The sequence below is a fragment of the Stegodyphus dumicola genome, chromosome 8, assembly GCF_044657685.1.
Source record: "Stegodyphus dumicola isolate Sdum_Otavi_A_Nest chromosome 8, ASM4465768v1".
NCBI classification, from domain to species: domain Eukaryota; kingdom Metazoa; phylum Arthropoda; class Arachnida; order Araneae; family Eresidae; genus Stegodyphus; species Stegodyphus dumicola.
In genome coordinates, this window is record NC_140775.1 from 142070471 (window position 1) to 142094563 (window position 24093).

The 24093-nt window shown below is 32.7% G+C and overlaps 1 protein-coding gene across 4 annotated transcripts in view; it reads left to right on the forward strand.

Moving 5' to 3' along the window:
* Positions 1–24093, forward strand: part of LOC118183466 (BTB/POZ domain-containing protein 6-B-like) — a 104158-nt gene that overhangs the window by 56682 nt on the left and 23383 nt on the right. For 3 of the 4 annotated variants that reach the window (XM_085822509.1, XM_085822510.1, XM_085822512.1), the window contains one exon: positions 21348–21625. In XM_085822509.1, the coding sequence (XP_085678635.1) occupies positions 21348–21625 (278 nt within the window). Of the gene's footprint in view, positions 1–6492; positions 6628–21347; positions 21626–24093 lie in introns of those variants that run through there. The other variant, XM_085822511.1, reaches the window with a different exon arrangement.

The window sequence follows — 24093 nt, forward strand, 5'->3', positions numbered from 1 at the left end:
GTTTATTAGAGATTTAGACATATTTTGTTTATGGTGCCTGCAAACCGGGATTATTACGAACCAGAAAATCGACAGACTGAATATTTCTAAAATGGAGGGCGTTCTTGAACATTTGAAAAAGAAACGATCGGTTGTTAGACAATTAACTACGAAACTGATAAGCAAAGTCGAATCGAATTTAGCAAATAATATCCCGCTAAATGAGAAAATTGAGATAATCGAGGATTTATATGAACAGTTAATTGAGAAAATCAACGAACTGAAAAGTTTAGATTCAGAAATAGAAACAAAAGTAACTTCGGAGGAGATTGAAAATGAAGTTACCTTAAGTCAAGAATACCAGGATAAAACTGTTAGATGAAGAGGAAGAATGCAACGATTTTTGAAGAAGAATTCGGAATCTTCTAGAACAGTTCATCAGAACGAAACGGCTAATGTTGCACTTCCAATTAAAACGAAAACAGTGAAGTTACCACGTCTGCAAATCGGAACTTATTACGGAGATTCGTGTAAATGGTTAGACTTTTGGAAACAATTCGAAAATACAATTCATAATCATAGTGAATTGAGAAAAACTGAAAAATTTGCGTACCTAAAATCCTTACTTGGAGGTAATGCTTTAGCTGCCATTTCCGGTTTCTCTTTAAGTGACCAGAATTATGATTCCGCAGTGAAATATTGAAAGAACGTTTTGGAAGACAAGATGTTGTTATCACTTCGCATATGAATAAATTATTATCCCTTGAACCAGTGGGAAATATTTCAAATGTTAAAGCACTGCGTAAGCTGTACGATGAATGCGAAGTCAACATTCGAAGTTTAGAATCGTTAAATGTTACTTTTGGAAGTTATGGAACTATTCTCTGTCCTATCATTTTGCAGAAATTTCCAGAGGAATTAAATTTGGAATTTAATCGAAGTCGAAATATGGAAGCAGGATTTGATATAAAGGAGCTTATAGAATTCTTAAAAAAGGAAGTTAACTGTCGAGAAGCTGCATGTTCAATGAACTCTACGAAAACGAATCAGAAACCATACTTTCGTCAAAATGAACAACGCACGAAGGTTTATCCTAATTATAAACCGAAAGTTCCGACTGCTTCAGCTTTATCAACAATTGGATACAAATGTATATTTTGTGACAAAGAAGATCATACGAAATATAAATGTACTGAGGTGAACTCTGAAGAGAAACGAAACATTTTGAAACGTACAGGAAAATGTTTTCTGTGTTTTGGATGTAAACATTTAGCTCTCAACTGTAAGAACACACAGTTTTCCTGCAAAAAGTGCCGCAGTAAACATCATGAAAGTGTGTGTGTAAATCCCACATCAGCTGTCTCCAGTGTAAAAAATAAGGAAACCGAAACATCGGCAGAAATTGTTCAAAATTCTTCTGCCAAAACTGGATCTAATATTATGCTTCAAACGGTGTATGCTGTGGCTGAGGGCAGAAATAAGAATTGTATTGTGAGATGTCTTCTTGACGGCGGTAGCCAAATCTCTGCAATTCGAGAAGATTTATCAAGAAAATTACAGTTACCAGTGAAAGGAGAAACTGTTTTAAATCTGCATACCTTCGGTGAAAAGAACGGGAAATATTGGCGTCGAAAGAAAGTTGAACTTACGCTCCGAAATATTAATGACCCTGAAAAATCCATAAATCTCGAAGTCATTGAAGTACCAGTCATAACAAATGCCGATATACGAGTACCAGATGTAGAAATCAAATCCAACCTTTAAGCATTCGGCATCACTTTGACAGACTGTGGTGGCGCCGATGGAATGAGTCATATTTCCGTTTTAATCGGCGCGGACGTTATGTGGAAAATAGCAAGCGAAGAAATAAAAAGGATAAACAGAAATGCCGTAGCGATGAAAACCTTGTTTGGGTAGTGTATACAAGGCAGATTTTCTTCATCAGACTTTGAAATCCATGATGCGTGTTTAAACGTAAGTGTAGAAGAGAAACTTCTAAAAAGCGTCGAATCGTTTTGGGATATTGAATCTATAGGAATTAAAAATATTTCTGACGAAGAACAAAATGAAATGGCCATGCAAATATTTAACAACTCGATTACACAAAAGGGTAATAGATACGAAGTTAGACTTCCATGGAAAGATCAGATTGTGACTTTAAGAGACAATTTTAAGAATGCTGAAAGACGATTTTTAAAGCTGATCGAACAATTTAAATCAAACTTGAACTTTTATGCGCAATATAAAGAAGTTATTGACTATCAGCTTAAGGAAGAAATCATAGAAAAGGTCGATCTTGGTACTCCATCTGGGAGACGAACTTACTACATACCTCACCGTGCTGTCATCCGTGAAGATCATAATTCTACGAAACTTCGCATTGTTTATGATTCTTCTTCAAAGGAAAAAAATCATGAATCTCTAAATGATAATTTACTACAAGGACCAAATCTTCTTCCTGAACGTTTGAAAGTTTTAATAAATTTTCGACTTCATCGAATTGCATTTACGTCAGATATTGAGAAAGCGTTTTTGCAAATTTCTGTTGCACCTGAAGATCGGGATTCAATGCGATTTTTGTGGATTGATGAGAATTCAAGTTTGAGCAATCCAAGAATTCAAGTTTATCGGATGTGTCGTGTAATTTTTGGAGAGCGCTTGCATTAAGCATCATATAAAGAAATTTGAAGACATCCATCCCAGAACTGTAGAAATGTTAGAAAACTTCATGTATGTTGACGATTTTATTTGTGGATCAGATACGGAGGAGGAAGCTATACAGATATATCATGAAGCCAATGATATAATGAAAAAGGCATCAATGACTTTGACCAAATGGAATTCTAATTCGGATACTATAAAAAACCAGTATAAATCAAGTGACAACTTCGTTAGCTTTAAATTGCCTGACTGTGATTCCCCCTCAAAGATTCTTGGACTTCAATGGGATACGATTAAGGATATCTTCTGTTTTAATGCACAAGACGTTATTGATTTCATCCAGTCAAATGACCAAACAAAACGTTGTGTTTTAAAAGCTGCTTCAAAAATCTTCGATCCTGTTCGGTTTCTTGCTCCATATGTTATTCAAGCAAAAGTTCTGTTTCAGGATTTATGGCTGAAAGGTGTTGATTGGGATGAAATTATCCCACCAGAATTGCAAGACAAGTGGAATAAATGGTATAGGCAACTATGTGATCTACCTAATATCCAGGTACCTCGGTGGTATTTTCGTGATGTTGATGAAACGCCTGAAACACTGGAACTACATTGTTTTTGTGATTCATCTCAAAGTGCTTACGGAGCAGCAGTGTACGTGAAATTCCGTAGCTTAAAATATTGTGGAACAAGTTTAGTGATAACCAAGAGCAGAGTGGCTCCCCTGAAAAAATTATCTTTACCAAGACTCGAGCTTATGGCAGCAGTGTTAGGTGCAAGACTTGTATTTACAGTCCATGTGCATTTTCCTCAAGCTAAGATTCATTTATGGACAGATTCTATTATTGTGCTTCACTGGATAAAAAACTCACCACGGCGATGGAAAACATTCGTACAAAATCGAGTGTCTGAAATTCAAGACAAAACATCCCCGAGCATGTGGCATCATTGTCCTGGCTCTGATAATCCAGCTGATAAAATCACACGTGGTGTTAAAGTGAGTGATCTTGTAGTAGATCAAGTCTGGTGGCATGGACCTCCATGGCTTCATCAAGATGAAATAAATTGGCCTAAAGTGAACGAGCATTGTAACGTGGTAGATAGTGCTGAAGAAAGAGTTGTGACTCAAGTTACTAGCAGTGTTCAACCTTTACAACCTGTGTTAAAAATAGAAAACTTTAGTGACTTAGGTAAACTTTTAAGAGTCACGTCATATGTATTTAGATTCATTAATAATTTAAAGTCACAGAATAGAGTGATTGGTCCTGTGACCAAAAATGAAATATGTAATGCTATGTGTTATTGGATTATCTTATCACAAGGTGAGTATTTTTTTGAAGAGTTGAATGATGTTAAATGTAAAAAACCATTGTCTCATAATTCCAAATTGTTTGGGTTAAATCCAGTAATGGATGAAAAGGGTTGTTTAAGAGTTGGAAGTCGATTAGTGAAATCATCATTACATGTCGATGAAATTCAGCCTGTAATATTACCAAATAATTATTTTTCTCGTTTAATTATTTTGAATTGTCATGAAAAGGTACTTCACAGTGGTGTAAATGAAACTTTAGTGCAAGTAAGAGGGAAATTTTGGATTTTAAAAGCTAGACGTTTTGTAAAATCTGTGTTCCATGATTGTAGATTTTGTAAAAAATATAATGCTAAAGCTGGACACGAGATATCGGCTCCTCTTCCAGCTGACCGAGTGGAGAAAGCTCAACCATTTGAGGTAAGTGGCATAGATTTCGCTGGCCCTTTGTATTTAAAGGATGGTACAAAAGTGTATATTTCATTGTTCACCTGTGCAGTGACTCGAGGAGTCCATTTAGAATTGTTATGAAATTTAAGTACAGAGTGCTTCATTCAAGCCTTACGCAGATTTTTTGCACGTAGGGGTATTTGTAGAATTATATATTCTGATAATGCTAAAACCTTTAAAACTGCTGATCGTGAATTAAAATATTTGTATAAATTATGTAAAGATGAAAAGGTTCTAAATTTCCTTGGTAAAAATGGGTTTGAATGGAAATTTATTGTAGAAGGTGCTCCTTGGTGGGGCGGATTCTGGGAACGTTTGGTAAGATCTGTAAAAACTTGTTTAAAACGTATCTTAGGTAAAGCTTCTTTATATTATGAAGAACTGTATACTGTCTTAGTTGAAGTTGAAGCTGTTATTAATTCTAGACCTATAAAGTATGTATACAATGAAACAAATGAACCTGATCCTCTTTCACCATCTCATTTTATAACTGGATCTAGATTGACTGTTTTACCTTCACCTGAATCTAAACTAGAATCTACAAGATCTCAGTTGATTAAAAGATGGAAGCATAGGCAATTAATATTAGAGCATTTTTGGAAAAGGTTTTATAAAGAATATTTAAACTCCAAAGAATTCTCCCGTGTTTAAAATTAATGATGTACTTGTACGAGAAGATAATGTGAAACTCTGTAACTGGAAGATAGGTAGGATTAAGGAATTATTTCATGGAAGAGATGATAGAATTAGATCTTGTGAGATTCAGTTGGATAAGGGTGTTGTTAGAAGACCAATTGAAAGACTTTACAATCTTGAAGTTCAGTAAAATTGATGCATCCGTTACGGATGCATGGGGGGGAGTGTTAAGTTTAGGATTGTGTATCCATAGATCGCCAAAAGATGGCGGTAGTGTTTGTTTGTAAAAAGAAACTCTGATGTCGTTCGTCTTTGGTGTTCGTGAATAAATGTTGTGTGGAAGAACGCTCCTCTGTTTATTACTTTAAATGCGATCCAGTCTGTTTATTAGAGATTTACACATATTTTGTTTATATGCCTAAGAGAAAAGATGTCTTCGTATAAAAAACTGGCTTGGATCCACGTTACACATGGGAAAATAATGAAAACGCCCAAGCAGCCATCCCCTTCTTCTGGAATCAAACCCAAGTTGAACTACCAGTATTCAGTGACTTTATTGCTTTCATCTCATTACAAGAATGCTTGCGAGCTTCATTAACTCACACTCACCGTGTGAGCCTCAGTAGTTACTAAGCATAACAAATTTACGCATGCAGATTATGTGCAGCAACTCGTATATTATTATGCTTGTATCATTAGTGTACAATGAACTATATTTATGTATTATGTGTATGCTTCTGTAATTTGCTACCTTTTTCTAAATAATCTATTCTTATAAAGTACAAGAATAGATTACTTAGAAATGGTAAAAAGAAATGACATACGAGACAAAATATAAGAGAGAGAAAACGAAGATGAGGAGAGAAAAAGAAAATAATGTTTTTAGCTTTTACACAGACAATTTTGCAACATAGAGCTGACGCCTTTCTTCATTTAATAAGGAAAATTAACTTTGCCATGTAACCCAGTTTGAAGTAAGTAAAATACGTTTCAGCCTAAATTCATCAAAGTCATTCCACGTGCTATTTAAAACAATTGACACCTCTGAAGCAAAATTTACATCACGCTCACCGTTATGCAAATTAAGGAAATTTCTTCTAAATGAAATGAACTTTTCTTGGAGAAGAAACTTGCAATCTCTATTTTCCACGCAACAGCTAATTCCCTAATATCTCATGGCATTATTCTAATGAAACTCCGTACATTTTCCTATATTACACGCATGATGATGGGGAATTACACACTAAATGGCAATACTTAGAGTGAAAAAAAAGAAAAGCATCTTATTATATATAAAACCCCTACGCGCAAGCAGTTAATAAAGCCAGTGGGCTTTCGATGCATGTAACCATAGTTACAGCGTTATTAGCAACTCCCGCGCATTAACGAATCTCCTATTGGTCCATTTCTCTGGGGATCACAACACGTCACGCTTCGCTTCATAATGGCGACACCTACACGTCAAAAATGGCCCCCAACAATATTGCAGAAACTCATGGAACACTGTAAGTGAAAAGTGTACCAAACAATCTAACCACAGACAGACACATGTGGCACTGGAAGTTGTTTGTTTATGATCCAAGATGACAGAGCAGGTTAGTCTTCTCCTGATTGAACAATTTCTTCCTTCATGACAAGCTTTCATAATAGCTCGTAAACTTAAATCTAATGCAAAACTTTGTATTTTCGTTACGTGTGTTGGATAATATTTATGGTTATTAATTTTGAATGAAATTAATTAGTAACGGTAATAAGATCCTATGAAAACATTCGCGTAACTTGGAATTCCATCACATATTTCACATATTTGAAAGAATTAAAAAAACTCAAACTATTACGTCTTCTAAAGTTTATGTTTGGTGCAAATAATTCTAGAAGGAACAAGAAAGTTCTTTTAATAAATTTATCTCTCATAAAACAACAGGCTTCATTCATGAATAAGTCGAACGATATGTTAGAACGCATTTTGTAGTTATTGCAATTTATTTAAAAAAATTTTAAAAAGCAGTGAAAAGTATATATATTCATAGAGACAGAAGTTTCATAACTGATACTCAGTATTTCACCTATAAGAATTTTACATCAATATACTATAGCAATGTAATAAAATTCTAGAAGTTTGTTGATGTCATGTTTACAGTTCAAAACTATTTTTTAATTACGTTAAATCTAATAAATGTAGTAAAATGTTCGAATTTTATATTTTATTATCAAATTATTTCTAAAAGGAAAGAAGAAATCAATTTTAAAGCAAATTTATGAAAAGCTTACAAACTTGTATTTGAATTTCAATAAATTTAACCGCGACTTAGGACATTATATTTTAACCTCCGAATTGGTAAAAAAGAACAGAATTTTTGACGGAAAACAGCAAGAACAGTTCGAGATCATAACGCTAACGACTTTTCTGCAAGAGATTGTCGGAAAACGAAAAAAACTTAGCAAAAAATTATAATTTATTGTAATAGGTTAAATACTATATTTTCAAGTTATGTCTATTATACTCACGACAATAAACTACGTGTTTTAGAATCATTTGCACTAAACTCATGCCAACTGCCTAAGTTTCAAGATTTTATTTAAAATTACTATTAAGTCATCTTTAAGAACCGTTTATTAAATATGATTCTAACAATACTTTCTCAGAAAACTGCATGATTATAACAATTTCACAGGTCTTAAGAAGAAAATTTCTTTCTTTAAAAGTGCGTAATTTTCAAGTAAATTTCTAAGTATATATTAGATATGAAATTTAAGCTTCGAACCCTTACTTTTTTAAATAGTTTTTCATAGTTATCATATATCGTTTTATAAAAAATGAATTTTATACAGATTTCTTATAATTTATTACCTTATTTCATATCTCTTGTATTTTTTAATTCTTGATACTGTGTAATATTTCATATAGAATTCTATGATTTCGCTTGTAAATGCTATATATATTGAATTTTATACATCATTAGAGTATATATTGTATACATATAAGTTACAAGCGAATCTAGATAGTCATATGTATTCTGTGTCAATAATTTTATATTCTATAATTTTGTGAGAGCAAATTATATATATGTAGAGCAAAATATTTTTCCTAAAACATGCTAATGTGTACTTAAGCTTGAAAAAAGAATTAGCTTTATAAATTAATTCTGTCAATGTCTGCAGAAACCTAAACTCAGCCATTAGAAGTGATACTTAAAGACTGTTAGATAACGAAAACAGAATTTAGTAGAATCATTAATTGAAACCGTTAAAGTGATTCATAGGAAAATGAAAGCATCAATAACAAGAAATATAATTCTGGGAATGCATCAAGAGCAAATTAACTGAATTGCATTGTGAACATTTTGAAACTGACTCCTTGCATTTACTATATAGTACGAGTTATTACAAAAAATCATTTATAATTTCTTAAACTATTTTTTTAATTTCTGTCAAATAAGTTAGACAACCGGTTATCAAATTTTAGTACACCAAAATAGCCTCCAAATCACTAAGTTCTGTGTATGAATTTCTTGAATGCTGCCTTTATCGATTCGATAGACACGTATGTTATAATCCATTTTTAATACACACGCATGCAGTTTATCATAATCGAACAATATCCACAGCATCAGTGGTAAGATTTCGAAGATTCTGGGTCCCTTAGTAAGCGATATAGTCAAAAAGACAATATTCTTAACAATCTCGCACAAGAAAATGTCACAGGGCATTAAATACGAAGACTGCGTTGGCCACTGTATTATCTTTCATCTTCTTGTCTTACGGTTTCTATCCATTTTAATGGTAAATTTTGGTTTAAGATTCTCTGACCAATGCTCTCTATCTTTGTTACGAATTATAACTGAAATACTCTCGCATAAGTACTCGACCTCTTATATCTTCTTGAAAGTAATAATTGTCACTGTTTACATTCAGTTATGGTATCAGCCATCACTCCATTATGTCCAAGCAGATCCTGTCAGTGATGCAGACTTATCTGCTGTATTAGCAAAGGTGGGCACATTTAGGGTATGTGAAACAGGTTAAAAAACGTAACGAGTTTCTCTAATTCAGCTTAATAAGATTTGGTATAGGTTCGATAGTTATTTGTCATGAATGTTTAAAATGTTTCATGGACTTAATAATTTTTTATACTGTACTATAATAATTTGTTAGTAACACTAATAATTTCATTTCGTAATATTCAGAAATACTTAGTAAAAATTTGTTATTAAACTATCCAGAAAATAAAAAAAAATGAATGATTTAAATTAAAAGGGAATTGATAAACCAAGCTTAAATCTGAAGTCAATTATCTTTCTTGTCACCATAAAAAAAAATCCGTACTAATTAAATCTGTGAGTGTATGTTTGTTTGTTTCTTTGTTGTATTATTTCCTCCGGAATGGCGGGGAGTTCAGTTTCGAGAAGGGTACCCCCTCCCCGAATTCCAAAAATTCCTGGGAAGCCATTCGACCATTCTTATTTTCGTGTGACTTTAATCAGGCGAGATATTAATTGAAAACTCTGTAAACGCTAATTTTCGCATTTATTTTTCCAAGCGGCAACAGTCTTGCGCGCTGGACATAAAAATATGCTTTATTTCGGAAAGTGTTCCCAAATGTATTCTTTTATTTCGAAAAGTGTTCCAAAGTGTTGCTAAAAATTTTAAAATATGAAATAAAAATAGCATTACCAAACATTAAATATATTATTATTATATAAATTCATATTCTTAAGTTGAAGGACGGGATCGCATGTAACGTCATTGCATGTCGAAAATGTTTCATTAATACCAGTATTTTAAATTAATGGCTGCTGTTGGCACCTTTTTTGTTTCCTATTAGGATAGTTGACACGGTACGTTATTGCCACATTAATTCCTTTATTGATATTGAGAAAAAGTTGTTATATTATATTACATGAAATTTAAATCATGACGTTAGACGTATACATATTAACCTGATGTGTCAAAAGGTTTTGTTTCCTGTTTTGGCAACAAAAAATTATTTACGAATTGGTTGTTGCTTGGAAAGAATGAACTGACTACATTCATACTGAAATGTTTCTATACACTTTCTTTTCAGGTGTACAAATAGAACTCATAAATTTTGCTTTGGTTAGAAAGGTTTTATACGGTATATCAAATTAATAGTCCATTTTATTTTCAGTTTTTCATTACATAGAACTTATAAATATTGTTTTGGCCGTAGCCCGCTCATTTGGCGGGTTTTCTCACTAGTTTGTTTTTAAATCATATCATAAATGCCATTTTTACGTTTCTCAAACTTAAGCGCGAGAAATTCTCTTTTAGCTTTGCTTGCTTTTTCGATTAATCAAGCATTTAATTCCATAGGAGAAATATAAAGCTTTTACAAAATGTATAATTATTCCCCCATCTTATGAATTTTCTGTAAAATATTTCATATAGGAGGAAATTTTTCTCAACCATATGAGACATAAAAATTTCTATCACGTCAATTTTATTTCTATTACACATATAACCTCATTATGAATGACGGAATATCCAAATTATTTTGTAAATAATTATGATACATTACATCAAATTTAATGATACTCTTCTCTAAAATGTAAAATAAAGTAGCTCAAACTATGTATGTTTGTTATTATATATTTATTGTTATTTTATTTATTATTTATTACTTTGTTTCTTACTTTGCAATTTGATTTTTACTTTTTACTTATAACAGTTCCTGTATTATCAGCAATAGTCCACTTAAAAGTTTAAAAAAATGATGAAAATCAAGTCATAAATAATTAAAAGATTGAAGATAAAAGATATCTTAGAGCAAAATTTGGCTATGTAATTAAATTTTGTTTTCTATGTACCTTTCAACAAAAATAAAGACTGTTTTAATAAACTGATTCAATTAATAGATTATACTCTACCTTTAAAACGCTTACAAAAAAATCCTATCAGGAAGCATTCTTAAAACAATAACAAAGTTATCAGATTGGGCCTTTTTCAGCCTAATTCCCTAAATTTAATTTTTTAAGATTAGTTAGTGGATGGCATTTGTTTACTGAATTTTTCATACTTTGGTAAAGATTGAAAGCATTTGAGGGAAAGTTGAATTCAATGCCCTCATAATGTTTCATGAATAATCTGGTTTGGGGCTAGTTACCTGTTGAAACATATTTGCAGTGAACTTCCGATGACACGTGTATTACCCTCTCCACCCCCCATAGTTATTCTTAGATTGGTGTTTGAATGAGGTGAGAAACAAAATGTTAGTTTTTAGAAGGAATTTACAATTTTCGATGCAGTTAATCTCATTATTAAAGCACAAAATGCAGTTAAAAGATTTACGCTAATTTACTCTTCCATAGCAACTGACCATGATATTCTAAAGTAGGAAGGCTCTACGAGTCAAGAAATGACAGTATGAAGCCTAGTTGAAATTATTTGGGGTGTTTAGGTTTTGAATGTACAAGTGAAGAAAATGCATAATAGATCCAGAAGGATTAGAACAGTAAATACTGTAGGATTTTATCTATTTGTTAGCCTTCAATATCCACTGGAAATTTATACAAAAAAAAAAAAAAAAAAAAAAAAAAAACAGAAATAAACATTAACTAATAGCGCAAAAACATAAAAGATAAGCATGAGTGAAAAAAAACGTTATTGAACCTAGACTCTAGAAGTTAAAGAAAGGCAGATAGCTGCTGATTTATAGACCGACATTACAGGAAATCTAACAGAAAACATTTTCTTTTACATTACTCACTATATAAGTCATAATTCTTTTCCTGGGTGTGACAACTCTTCAACCTAACTTAATCCATTCACATAATGGCTAATTATTTTAAATGTCTGTATGCAGTATGCTTGAAATATTAGATCTAAGTAAGCCCTTTCATATGGATATGGATATGGTGAAGTGTGGTGGATATTCATCGTTTAACCATTAAGCAGTTTCATACGAAAATATGCGTATACGATATTGATATTAATCACGCATCAATAATTATTAAAGAATGGTTTTTTATGCTTATGTAATTAATGGCCCTAGTATACATCACAACAGTCTCCAGATCTGAATCTCATTGAATCCTGTGGTAGAAAATCATCCGTGAAAAATAATGCAACACAGTGAAGACAAAGCGAAGCTTAAAGCTTTGTTAATGGAGATTTATTAAAGTACTATTAAATGAAACGCAAAAGTAAATGTTTATTAAATCCAGCATAAAGGTTTAGGAAAATTTCTTATCGCCGAAACAAGCCAACTCATTATTTCATGCTATATTTCCTAAATAATCACACGGAAATAATTTTCGCTCACGCATTCACTAATTTTATATCTTATTAATTTTTAAATGATTGTTATATTTATTTTATTTTAAACTCCATGACGTCATTCTGTATTTTTTAAATCGCCCTAATTCGTTTACGGTACTTTATTATGCGAAACATTTTATAAAAAAATATACTAATAGTTATTTTTCTTTTTCCGTATGCTCACCATAAATAAAACGTACGAAATGGCAATTCTATGAATAATGTTAACGAGAATTACGCTATTAAAAATGTAATGATTTTTAAAAGTTGCTTTAGTTGCAATTTTTTCTCCCCAAAGTTATTAGTATTCTGAACTTAGTTAATTATACTCCTGAGATATCTTTAACACATTGAGGATATAAAATAACTACCTAGGTCCTGAGATATCTTTAACACATTGAGGATATAAAATAACTACCTAGGTCCTCAAGCTGAAAACCTTTGTCAGTATTTGGAGAATATGACATTAATTATGCATCATAAAGGAGATGTTTCGTAAAGTATTATTAAATGCGATATCATTATTATAGTAATGTGACTGACCAATTGGTAACTGCTAATTTCTCGGTGCTTCGTTTTTTCAACCATGCTACCACTAGAAAATCTCTAAATTGCACGCTGACAGCATTGTCTGGAATAGAGTCCATCCTAAATTCTAATTACCTTGTCATTCCTACCCACTAATTCATTTTACATGCCACAGCAGTCTGCTGCCTGGCAAACTCATTTCTCTGGAGGGATGTTTAAAAGCTGTGTGGGTGAGAGTCAAAACAAAATATAAGCATTTCATTCCAGAATACACGGAAGTGAAACTAGTAATGTTATATAATAGGGAATTGTTGCTCCCTTAACGGAATAAGACAATATTTGCAAATGTGTTCCGGGAACATGAAAAATAAAACGAAGTATGCACATAAAAATTAGGAACTTGCCACGCCCAATATTTGCTTCAACCACCAAGTAAAGGCCTTCGAAAAGCTTAGTTTAATGAGATTCGGGCTAAATGTTTTCTCTAGAGGTGCATATGTGTCGTTTTGATATCAATTCACGATAAATGAGGTCAAGCTTTACTGAAACGTTGACTTCTCATGAAATTAATAAGTGATAATGATCTTAATTTCTATTCCAGTGAAATGAATCTCCTTCATGCTAGCAATCTATGGAATTTGTGTCTTTTGTCTTGAAAAAGGTCTTTTACCTTAAGTCCTTCAAATTCGCAATTTTTTCATTTGTAAAATAGTTGTATGTTTATCGACAAGATGTAGGTCAATTTGTTAACGTTAATACAAATTTAGAAAGGTATTATTTAAAGCATTGTAAAATTTTTCAATTTAAGTTTATTTCAAATACTGAATTTCTTTCAAATGGAAATATATAATATTTAAAGTTAAATTATCCTATTCAATTTTTCTTTTTCCTTTACCTGTTCCGGTTTAAAATATGCAAAATAATTTTCTATAAAAGAATGAGATTAAAGAGATAATAACAGTTAACTGATCGCTACTGAGATTACGTACTTAGTAATACTGTATTAATTGCCACGTACTTTGAGAAGTAGCATATTAATTAATCTAGGTAAATTAAATGAAAGACACGATGACCTTTTTATCAGTAAATGATTCAAATTTTTATTGGTAGCTAAACGTTTCATTTGTTCGAGTCAAATCATCTTAAAATCAGCTTTCTATAAATTAAAAATTAGATACTTGGTTATCTTCTTAAATTGTATTTTCTATTATTAAAATGTTTGCAAACACTGTTTTGTAGCCCTCTGAGTGCTACGGCCTTTTGGATCTTTTCATGAAAATCTGTATTTAAACAGCTTCTATTAGCTAAATTTTCATAATTAAGTATTTTTCTTCTACTGTATTACTTTAGTCTCTGTTTTTATAAACTTCCATTCAATAAAAGATTATTTATATTATTAAAGAAAGAAAGATAGCAAAATATTTAAATTATAATCTAATACATACTAATTAAGTGCCAAAAAATATTAAGATTGGATAAAAGCGGACATGTCACTCAAGAGGCCAGCAGAGGATTTCATATTGCACTAATTCTAACAAGGAAAGAGTCACTAATGTACGGGGTCATTTCAAATTCATGGTACAAATTTGAAGTGGTGGTGCAGGACAAAGATACGAATAATATTCACATAGGGAACCCAGGTTGCAGTAAATTTCTTGAGTCATAAATGCAACTTGAAATGCATTTACAATAAGAAAACTTTAAAATGGCATTGAGATATTATTACATATGGTATGAATTGCTTCATATGAAGAACAACACCCACAGAACCTTTTACCAGTCATTTAATAAAAGAATATATTGCTTCAAACTACGTCGCGAAACACAACTGCATATTATTAATTTACATAAAAAAACCGTTGCTGGTAGAGGGCAGTAGGGTATGCATTTCTGTAGAAAAAGACTATATTCAGGATTGTGTTGCTGTCAGTGATGGTAGAATATATGCCGAAAAGGCAGACATGCATTACATGAACAGCTATGCAAATGGTAACGTCAAGAGCTGAGCTACGAATGTATCACGCGCAGTTTCTGAATAGACGAATGCCGGATCACAGAATGTTTCAGCGGTTACATCGTCAACTTTGTGAAACACTTTCTTTCCACATCACCAGATAGGATGCTGGTCTATGAAGAACTGTAAGCAATCCAAGATTTGAAGAAAGCATCTTGAACATTGTGTCTGACAAACCCGAATCGAATGCAAAAGCTGTTGCACGAAACATAGGTGTGAGTCAACATACCATTTTTAAAGCATTAAATGAAAATCGTTTACATCCCTTCCATTTTCATCCAGTTAGAGCTTTGAAGCCGCAAGATTATCTTATGCACCTGAACTTCTGCTAGTGACCTTTGCAGCAATATGCATTGCAGCCGGATTTCACTGCTAGTGTGCTATTTAGAGATAAGGCTAGGTTTACCCGCGAGGGTGTATTTAGTGTGAAGATATTTCGATCTCCATTCGTATCCGAATGTGGTTCTAGCATGACGGGTCGCCAGCGCACTTCAGCGCTAATATTCACCTGAATGCCAATTTTGGGGAGCCATGAATTCGCCTTGGTGGGCAAGTCCCTTGGCCAATCCGGTTTCTTGATTTATCGAGCCTTGATTACTTTTTCTGGGATAATCTGAAGAATCTTGTTTATGCGATTCCAGTTGATTCAGGATCTCTGTGCTCGAATCAGTAGCTGCTGCATGTGTGAGTGAAATGCCTGGCATCTTTGCCAGTGTACGCCAGTCGCTCCACCAACTCTATCAAGCATGTATCGCCGTTGGGGGACGAAATTTTGAACAGTCCTTGTAAACATCTTCTTGCAGTTGAAGTGTACTTCAACCTGTACTTATGATTAAATAAATGAATTGCGACATGGGTTTCCTGAATAAATATTATTTGTATCTTTCTTTTGTATATCCTCTTCAAGTTTGTACCGTGAATTTGTATTCATCCTGTATACATAAATCTCATTGGTAAAGTTTCAGTAATAGTATCTGTGATACTATTACTGACTCATTTTAATCATTACTGAGTCATTGATCAAATTTTGTGTCGATGGTAACTCCCTTGATACAATAACAATGCTATCAAGACTGCTTAGGAGTTAGCAATTCAAAGTGAGAACTTATGTACTAAAGGGAAACTTTGAAAGCGTCATGATATTATCTGATTCAGAGTCTGCTTTTCAAACACTTACAAATTACTACATAGGAGATTGTACGCGTAGACTGAAGCAGATAGGCCACTAGAGCCTTGTTTGACCCGGCAAATGTCCAGTAAATTCCGACTTATTATAAAGTATTTGGAAAATAAAGGGTTAAAGATCTTGGCGTAATGCTACTTTCCAAAAGCCTTCTTGCTGAATTTCTGCTCGATTTTTGGCTCCACTATATTAATAAGCATCAAAAGAAGCAACCTAAAAGCAGTATCTATACAGCTAAGACGTGAAGAAAAGAATACAATTCTAGATTCTATGCGATTGTTGCCTACTTTAGACATAGGCCATAATTGCTTACTAACTATGTTTTATTAAAATCTCTTGGCTAGTCTTTTATGCGATTATATACAAATGGTTTTCAACACTGAAGACATGGACGCGTGCATTGCACTTACAAACTGTAGGGATTTAATAGCTCATGAGTAAGTGGCATTATCGTTAAGTACTTAGCGTCTGTAATCAAAGAACAACGATGCGTGAATTAGTTTATTTTAATGTATATACTTAGAAATAAACATTTTTACCTTTAAATATCCCAGACTGCAAACATAAGTAAAATATAAAGGATTCTATGTGCTTAAGAATTTTTCTGCAGTTTCTAAAGATTTAATGAAAAAAGAAGTTTATCATTTCAGATTTAATGGTGCTCTGTATTCTAGCAGCAAGTTTTGCGTAGGATTATTTTCAAAACAATAAGCATACATGAGATCATAATTCTGAACAGTCGCAATCAATTAGAAAATTTTTTAACATTATGTTCATCGATAAAAAAAACGCCAATAGGCCAATTATAGGTGTAATCTCAGAAGTATCTCTCCTTCTCTATTATATCAAATTAAATATGAAGATTATCGTTAAATAAGGCATTAAGAAGAGAACATATACTCTGCACAGCATAAAGTCCGACTGTTTCTTAAAAACATAGATTTGTTTATATGATTTAAATTTGTCGTGTATTGTCAGATAGATAGCTTTGCAACATTTTGATGTAATTGAATCCAACGAAGAAGGGACTCGCTCCCTGGCAGCCTGCCAGGTAAAAACTGGATTAGAAGAGATTAATTTTAAAAACTTCTGTTCTTATTGTTAAAAACTTACCGCAAACATTTACGACTTTAGCTGATAGTTGTTCATTAAGTATTTATTCCTTTTTAATATTTGTTTGATGTTCACTCATTTCTTTGAACAGCTTTGACGTTCACTATTTACTTGATTATTAAAGTAATTTCTTTTTTCTGTCTTGTTTTTTCTTTTGCTTTTAGCTTTTTATCATTGATTAATCTCACTGTTCTGCTTTATAATGAGAGAGAAATGAAGATTTTTGTAAAAGAATTATTGATGATAATTATTGATTAAAACAACACATTTTATATTCTATAGTTTCAATAATAATTGCTTTTTCTTTTTTGGAATCGTTTTGGAAACACTGTGTTATTTTATTATGTTTAAGCATACAAAGGCAGGATACTTTCGTTGCGAACTTTCTAAGAGAAACTGATGCACATGGAAAATCCACGAAAAAACCCTTTAAGTGGTCAGATTAGGAGACTAAACTGGGTTTGAATTACTAATGGGTTTGCTGTTTTATTGACACCATCATTGGGTGGGTCTACGTTTAGTACAAAGCTATTTAAACATGTATCGAAACTAAATGATGAAAACTGAACGCATGCTTTAACATTTACGACATATTTGAATAAATCATATCTCGGTATGCCTGATGTTTATCATTTCAAAGGCATAACACATAATCAGAATATCTGTGTCGAAATATTTGAGATGTTTTTTGCGAGGGATTTAGATGATGTAAATATATTTGTCTAGTCATTGTGTATGTTTACGCCATGATGTTGATATATTTGATATATTTGAGGAAAACATATGTTAGTAAATTTGCTTGCTATTGTTCATTCGAGTAAAACGTACGTCGACATGTTGATGTTGGAATTGTAGGTGACAGACATAAGGTCTAGTTCAACTTCATTTTAATTGTAAGTAAACAAAGATTTAAAATTATTACAAATTAGTGTCAAGGGAAACTAGATTAATTGTTTACTTGTTAGAGATTTTGCTATTGTCAAGTAGAGTTTCTAATTGTAAGTGAAGCTATCACTCTCAAATACCTAAAAATTCTTCTATCGCAAACGGAATGAAATGAAAAAAATTAACTTGTGTGACAAAATCCTGCGTGGATATTCAATCATGGAGCTATTAAGCGATGAATGAAAATTCTAAATTTTCAAATATCAGTGTAAAACAAACTTCATACAATAGTTAGTTGCATTAGCTAATGAACCTATGAATTAAATTGCAATCTGCTGCTCGCGATTTTAGCAGTGGTAAAACGCTAACATGCAATATGTCATAAATTTCAAATCAATCGCAAATACAATTTCTAACGTAAAAAATTATAATTTTCAAAGAAAAATGAGTTTTCAATCATAATACATAACAAATTAATTTAAGAAAATAACGAATAATATCAAAAGATGCAAAAGAAGTGCCTCAAGCATACGAAACGTTAAATAAGAAAATAATTTTCAGAATTTCAAATAGATAAATTTAATTCTTTCTGTAGTCTGCGTTGGGTCTGTTAAGAGAAATGCTTTTAGTGTTCGTAGATGGTACTGAAATTCAACTGATGATATTATTATAAAAAGAGAAAAATAACCTATATCTCATGGATGTTTCAATAAAATATATATATATCAATCATTTCAAAATTGAAACAGTAAATTTGATTAAGACACAATAACACGCCGAATAAATACTAATCAGATTTTTCGGTTTTGCAGCTGAAGATGGTGGTTCGGTAAAACCATCAAAACTAGTCCTGTGAAAATTTTGTAAATATAACGCTGATTTTTGTTGTCTGACTTCTGAATTAGTAAATTTGATATTAAGAATCAGCGATGTAGTAAGCGAATGAGCCATAGATTTCTGAGATAGGGTTGAAACAAAGAAATGCTACGTAAGAACGGATCATTAAGCTCAAACTATCCACAACTCATAATGTACGTAAGTTGTTCCACCAGCTAGAAAACTTTCGATATCTTTCTCATTCGCAAAATTTCATAACGTAAGAATGTCTTAAATTTTGTAGGCTCTTAATACGAGTGAAAGGCTTAATGGTTACTTTAAAAGCAATCTTTGTGTATGTTCTTATAAATACTGATCATTTCTAAAAGTAGTTGTCTCAAAGTGATATAAAGGTTCACTGTTTTTAAAAATACTAGAAGGGCCGCGGCGTTATTTTTGTCTGCGCTGCTCTAACAATAGAATAAAACTAAGGAAAAGTAGCGCTTACACAGTTAAAAGCAAAATAAACTGATGAAGAAAATAGAGAAAGTTTTCAAAAATGCGATATGGAAACTACAAGCGAAACGCATATTTGTGAACAATGTTGGGGAAAAAGTTCACGGTTGATTAGGAGTCTGTTAATCTGAGAGAACAAAAGCTGACTCAAAAGTTTGCAAAACTGCTCGTACAGTAGATGCCGCTTAATATGAGCGCGATGAATGTTATAACTCGGATATTAGGTTATTACCGTAGTCTAGCTCGCTTGTATGGGAAATACATCGCTTACTGCGATCAACAATTGAATTATATGATCAAAATATAACAGATATATAGATTTTAAAATTTGCAGAGTGAGTGGGAAATCACGTCATCAAAGAGCCTGATTTCAATTTTAATCAGCCATTTAAAACTATACAAAAAAGCAAGCTTAGTTTGACGTAGATTTCAAAAACTGTATAGATTCTGGAGGGCGATCAGACAAGCTTCCTCTTCTTCAGGAGCAAAAACATTTCTGCAAAATGTTTTCCCTCTTAAAAAAGAAATTCTGAAAACATTTACGCTAAACTAACGTTGCTTTTTTTTTTTCCTAGTTTTAAATTTTGCATTGGCATGTTCACTTTTATTGAGGAATTGCATCTAAGAACACAACATCGGTCAAATAATTTCCGGAAACTTTATGAGCAGCATAAAGGAGCTTTTGAATTAAAAACATCAAGAACAGTTCATAAATAACCTTTTGCGTTTCATAGTAAAATACTGTGAAAATAACCCAAAATAAATAAATTACGCAGCTATTTTGAAGGATATATTTTGCCATCGTTTAATGCTATCAAAATAACTGTGGACAAATGTGATCACATTAAACGGCCCCTATTATATATCTTTTACCCAATATTAAATATGGGTACTTTGCATCGGGTTTCGGGTTCTGTGAAGGCTATACTGCGGTATATTTGAACCTGAAGTTAGTATTTCGTCGTACCGAAAGGATCCGTTTAGTAGTACATTATCACATGCTGAGTGAGGAAGTCGTCTATATATGGCAGATATGTAATTGAATTTTGTGCTAAATTTGAGAGGAGCTATGATGAAACACTTGAAGTGTTAGAACGCAGTATCAACATTTATAGCAGAGACAAAATAACTATGCCGGTGTTTAAAATTAAGAGACTTTCACATTGAGTCGATTACCTCGGATACTAAAGGATAGTTTTTAATGAAATTTAGTACGAGTGAATATTTAACATAATTTTAAACGTACGCGATAGTAAAATCATGGTACACACACAAAATGGTGAGTAAGGTTCATTGGTGCAGGAAGCTTTAAAACAATGTTCCAAAGTTGGACAAAAAAAGGAACTAATAAAGGATATGTTCCCTTCCAACAGTCGTACGATTTTCACAAAAGTACCTTCTTCTATTGCATATATCAATCCATCTTTCAAGAATAAGAATAACAAATAATTATGAATAAAGTTATATTTATTGAAGCAGCGACAAATGAAGTTACAAAAATATCACATATACCGTAAATACTACTTAGTAACTAAAATCATTGTACAAAAGTGTAATATTATCACAAATTAAATTTAAAAGGAACTGTTTTAATCTTCTGCAACTGCGATTAGACGCTTACTCCTGAGGAGGTTAAATGCGCTTCAGTTTGCTAAATTTAAATAATTTACGCTAAGTTATATCAAATGTTTAGTTATTAGCAAATTCTTCTTGAATTGAAATCTTCTTGTAAATTTTGAATTATTCTCGAATTTCTTTAATTTGGAACACACTTCGTGAACCAAAAATGCAAATCATGAAAAAACAATGTGCATTTCTTTTAACACAAAAATGCAGTTAGGCACTTAAGCAACTTATAACAACTTCTTACAGTGGTCTTTTGTCAAAATTACTTCTCTGTAATAGTACGCAATTTATGTTATTAAAATAGACAAGATTTCGCTGCCTTCGCTATAATTATATTTTCTTGCAATTTATTTTAGGAAATAGAAGAAGATGATCTCTCGATCACCTATCCTCGCGAGCCTTTCCACAAGAGCGGTGTCATCACACCCGTCCACCAGCTAAAGAAAAAGAAATTCTCTGACATTACTTTTATTGTGGGAGCTCCATCCGCAGCCAAAAAGTACACCGGACACAGGGTGGTGCTTGCTATGACAAGTCCAGTCTTTGAGGCCATGTTCCAAGGGGATATGGCTAACAAGAGCAGAGTCGTTCGTGTCACCGATATCCATCCCAGCGGATTCGAAAATCTCTTAAGGTATGATGTAGACCATTGAATTTATATTAGAAAAATGCATTTGTCGCAGAATACTAGTATCATATTAATGATTTACTAATGAAAATGTAAGAAACATATGAAGTCTTAAGAAAGCCATCTTTCTTCTTAGAAAAAAATCAAGAAATGTTCCTAAAGTACAAAAAGCATTCCTTTAGGAAGGTATAGGTTATAAAAGCTGCTTATTAAATGAATATTCTTACCGTTATATGTTTCACAGCTAATTTACACATTGCGTTTTCAAATTTTTGCAATTTGTTTTCGGACATTTGCGTTTTGAAAGTTATTTGTACTGTTCTTGCACTAAATTTTGAAATATCCCCTTCACAATTTTTTCTGATGCATCATTTTGTCTGTTTTCAAGCCTTGCTTGTTATAAAACAAATGTCATTAAAACATTTTTAGCAATAAAATAATTTATTCGAAAAGTGATAATTATTGGAATGTGTCGCAAACACTTTTGGACACTCGAAAGTTTTGCTGATATATTTTTGGTGAATTATATTCCTTCTTATGATTACTACTTCTTTATAAGAAATAAAGGAAGCATTGTATTCGCGAAAAAATTTGGGTTCCACATTTCAAATGAAATATCCATTCTGACCGAAATATATTTTTACTATTTTTTTGGCCTGATATCTGTTCGTATGGGCAAAATAGCAGACTTTTTATTCTAAAAGGGATTCAAAATGAAATTTTTCACGACGTCTATACGTAAGTCTATACGTAAGTAGATACGCATATATCTCGCATAACTCGGAAACGATTGACCTTAAAAAGGTAAAACTGTGTACTCACAATTTCACTTTTTTAAGGCAACAAGGTGGACAATTGTTAAGGACTGATCACAAAAAGCTATATAGCGCGTAAAAAGGTAAAAGTGGTTATATGCCATGTGAAATAAAATAATGATAGAATACTAGGACATAACAATAACAGTAATTTATTGTGCTCTGAATTCTAAAAAGCTTTGAAAAGTGCTCAAGAGACAAAATGGTAATTTTGTGCTGAATATGCAAAAGGGAAAAAAATGAAATTACCTTCACACAGGCATTCGGGTGTAGATGTTAATATGGGATATGGTCACCTTGGAAGGCGTTGCAAGATTCCACACGTCGTGTTATGCTTTGCACAACACTATCTAGCAGCTGTTGGGGCAATTTATCCCAGTCCTCTCTCAGTGCACAGATGAGGCTGTCCTTATACATTGAAGGGGATTGTCGACCAGAAGACGCCTTCTCAAAGCAAAAATTTTCATTGGAATTTAGATCTGTGGAACATACTGACTATACGGGGAATTGAATATCCTCGCTCTCTAGACACTTATGGACAGCGATTGTTTGATGACATGTTATGTTATATGAGTCTATACGGGGAATTGAATATCCTCGCTCTCTAGACACTTATGGACAGCGATTGTTTGATGACATGTTATGTTATCGTCCATGAAAACAAATTTATCACGGACAGCACCACGTAGCATGCGAACATGAGGCAGTAGAACATTATTAATGTATCATTGGACAGTCATAGTCCCAGTTGGAAGCACATAGAGCGACGTACGGTTCTTTATCATGATCCCAGCCCATAACGTGACACACTACATGTAGGATATCGTTCTCCTTTCTGTATATTTGTCGGACTATACGCATTACCACTCTCATACCACATCATTTGTCGTCTACATACAGACGAGAGACTGAACCTACTTCTATCTCAGAATAGTACACAAGCCCAGTCGTCTTCCCTCTAATTTCGATGTTGACGAGACCATTGCAAATGTGCCAAATAGTGACGTCTAGACAATGAAATCCACAGAAAAGGACGGCGAGCATTTGTTCCTCCTTGATGCAAACGTTTGACTAGAGTTTCCTGGAGATTCGTTTGCCAATAGCAACAAATAACTGATTTTCTACCTCAGTAATTGCTATGCACCGGTTCCTTTTAGTCGACAGCGCTACGTACTTACCTTCTGCCGGTGTACTGCGAACACGACTTTTCCGTGACGTTTGCTACACATTCCATTTGTTTGAAATTATTTTCAAAGCCTTGAAACGACACTGCGATTGACGTCGATCTCTCTATCAACATCTGTTATTTGTATATTTCATTCTTCTTCAATCTTTCTAGTAATAAATCCACACGCAATATCATCTAACTTAAATGATTGAATGATGAATGATAAAATGATTATCTTTGAACTTGTTTTATGCCGTCCGATTATATCTTCTAATTTGTGTACTTTTAATTTAAAAAGAGCGAACTGGTTTTTATTTACTGAACTTTGTAAGAGAGAATTGTGTAACTTGAATATCCTTCTTAACAGTTGCTCTGATTGTATTGCATTAGAAAATATTGTAAACAGACTTTCTACCGTTGTTTCTAATTGTGCTTTTCTTTCAATTCCAATGAAGAAAAGTAAGAAGAATGGGGTCCCTCGGTTGGTCTAA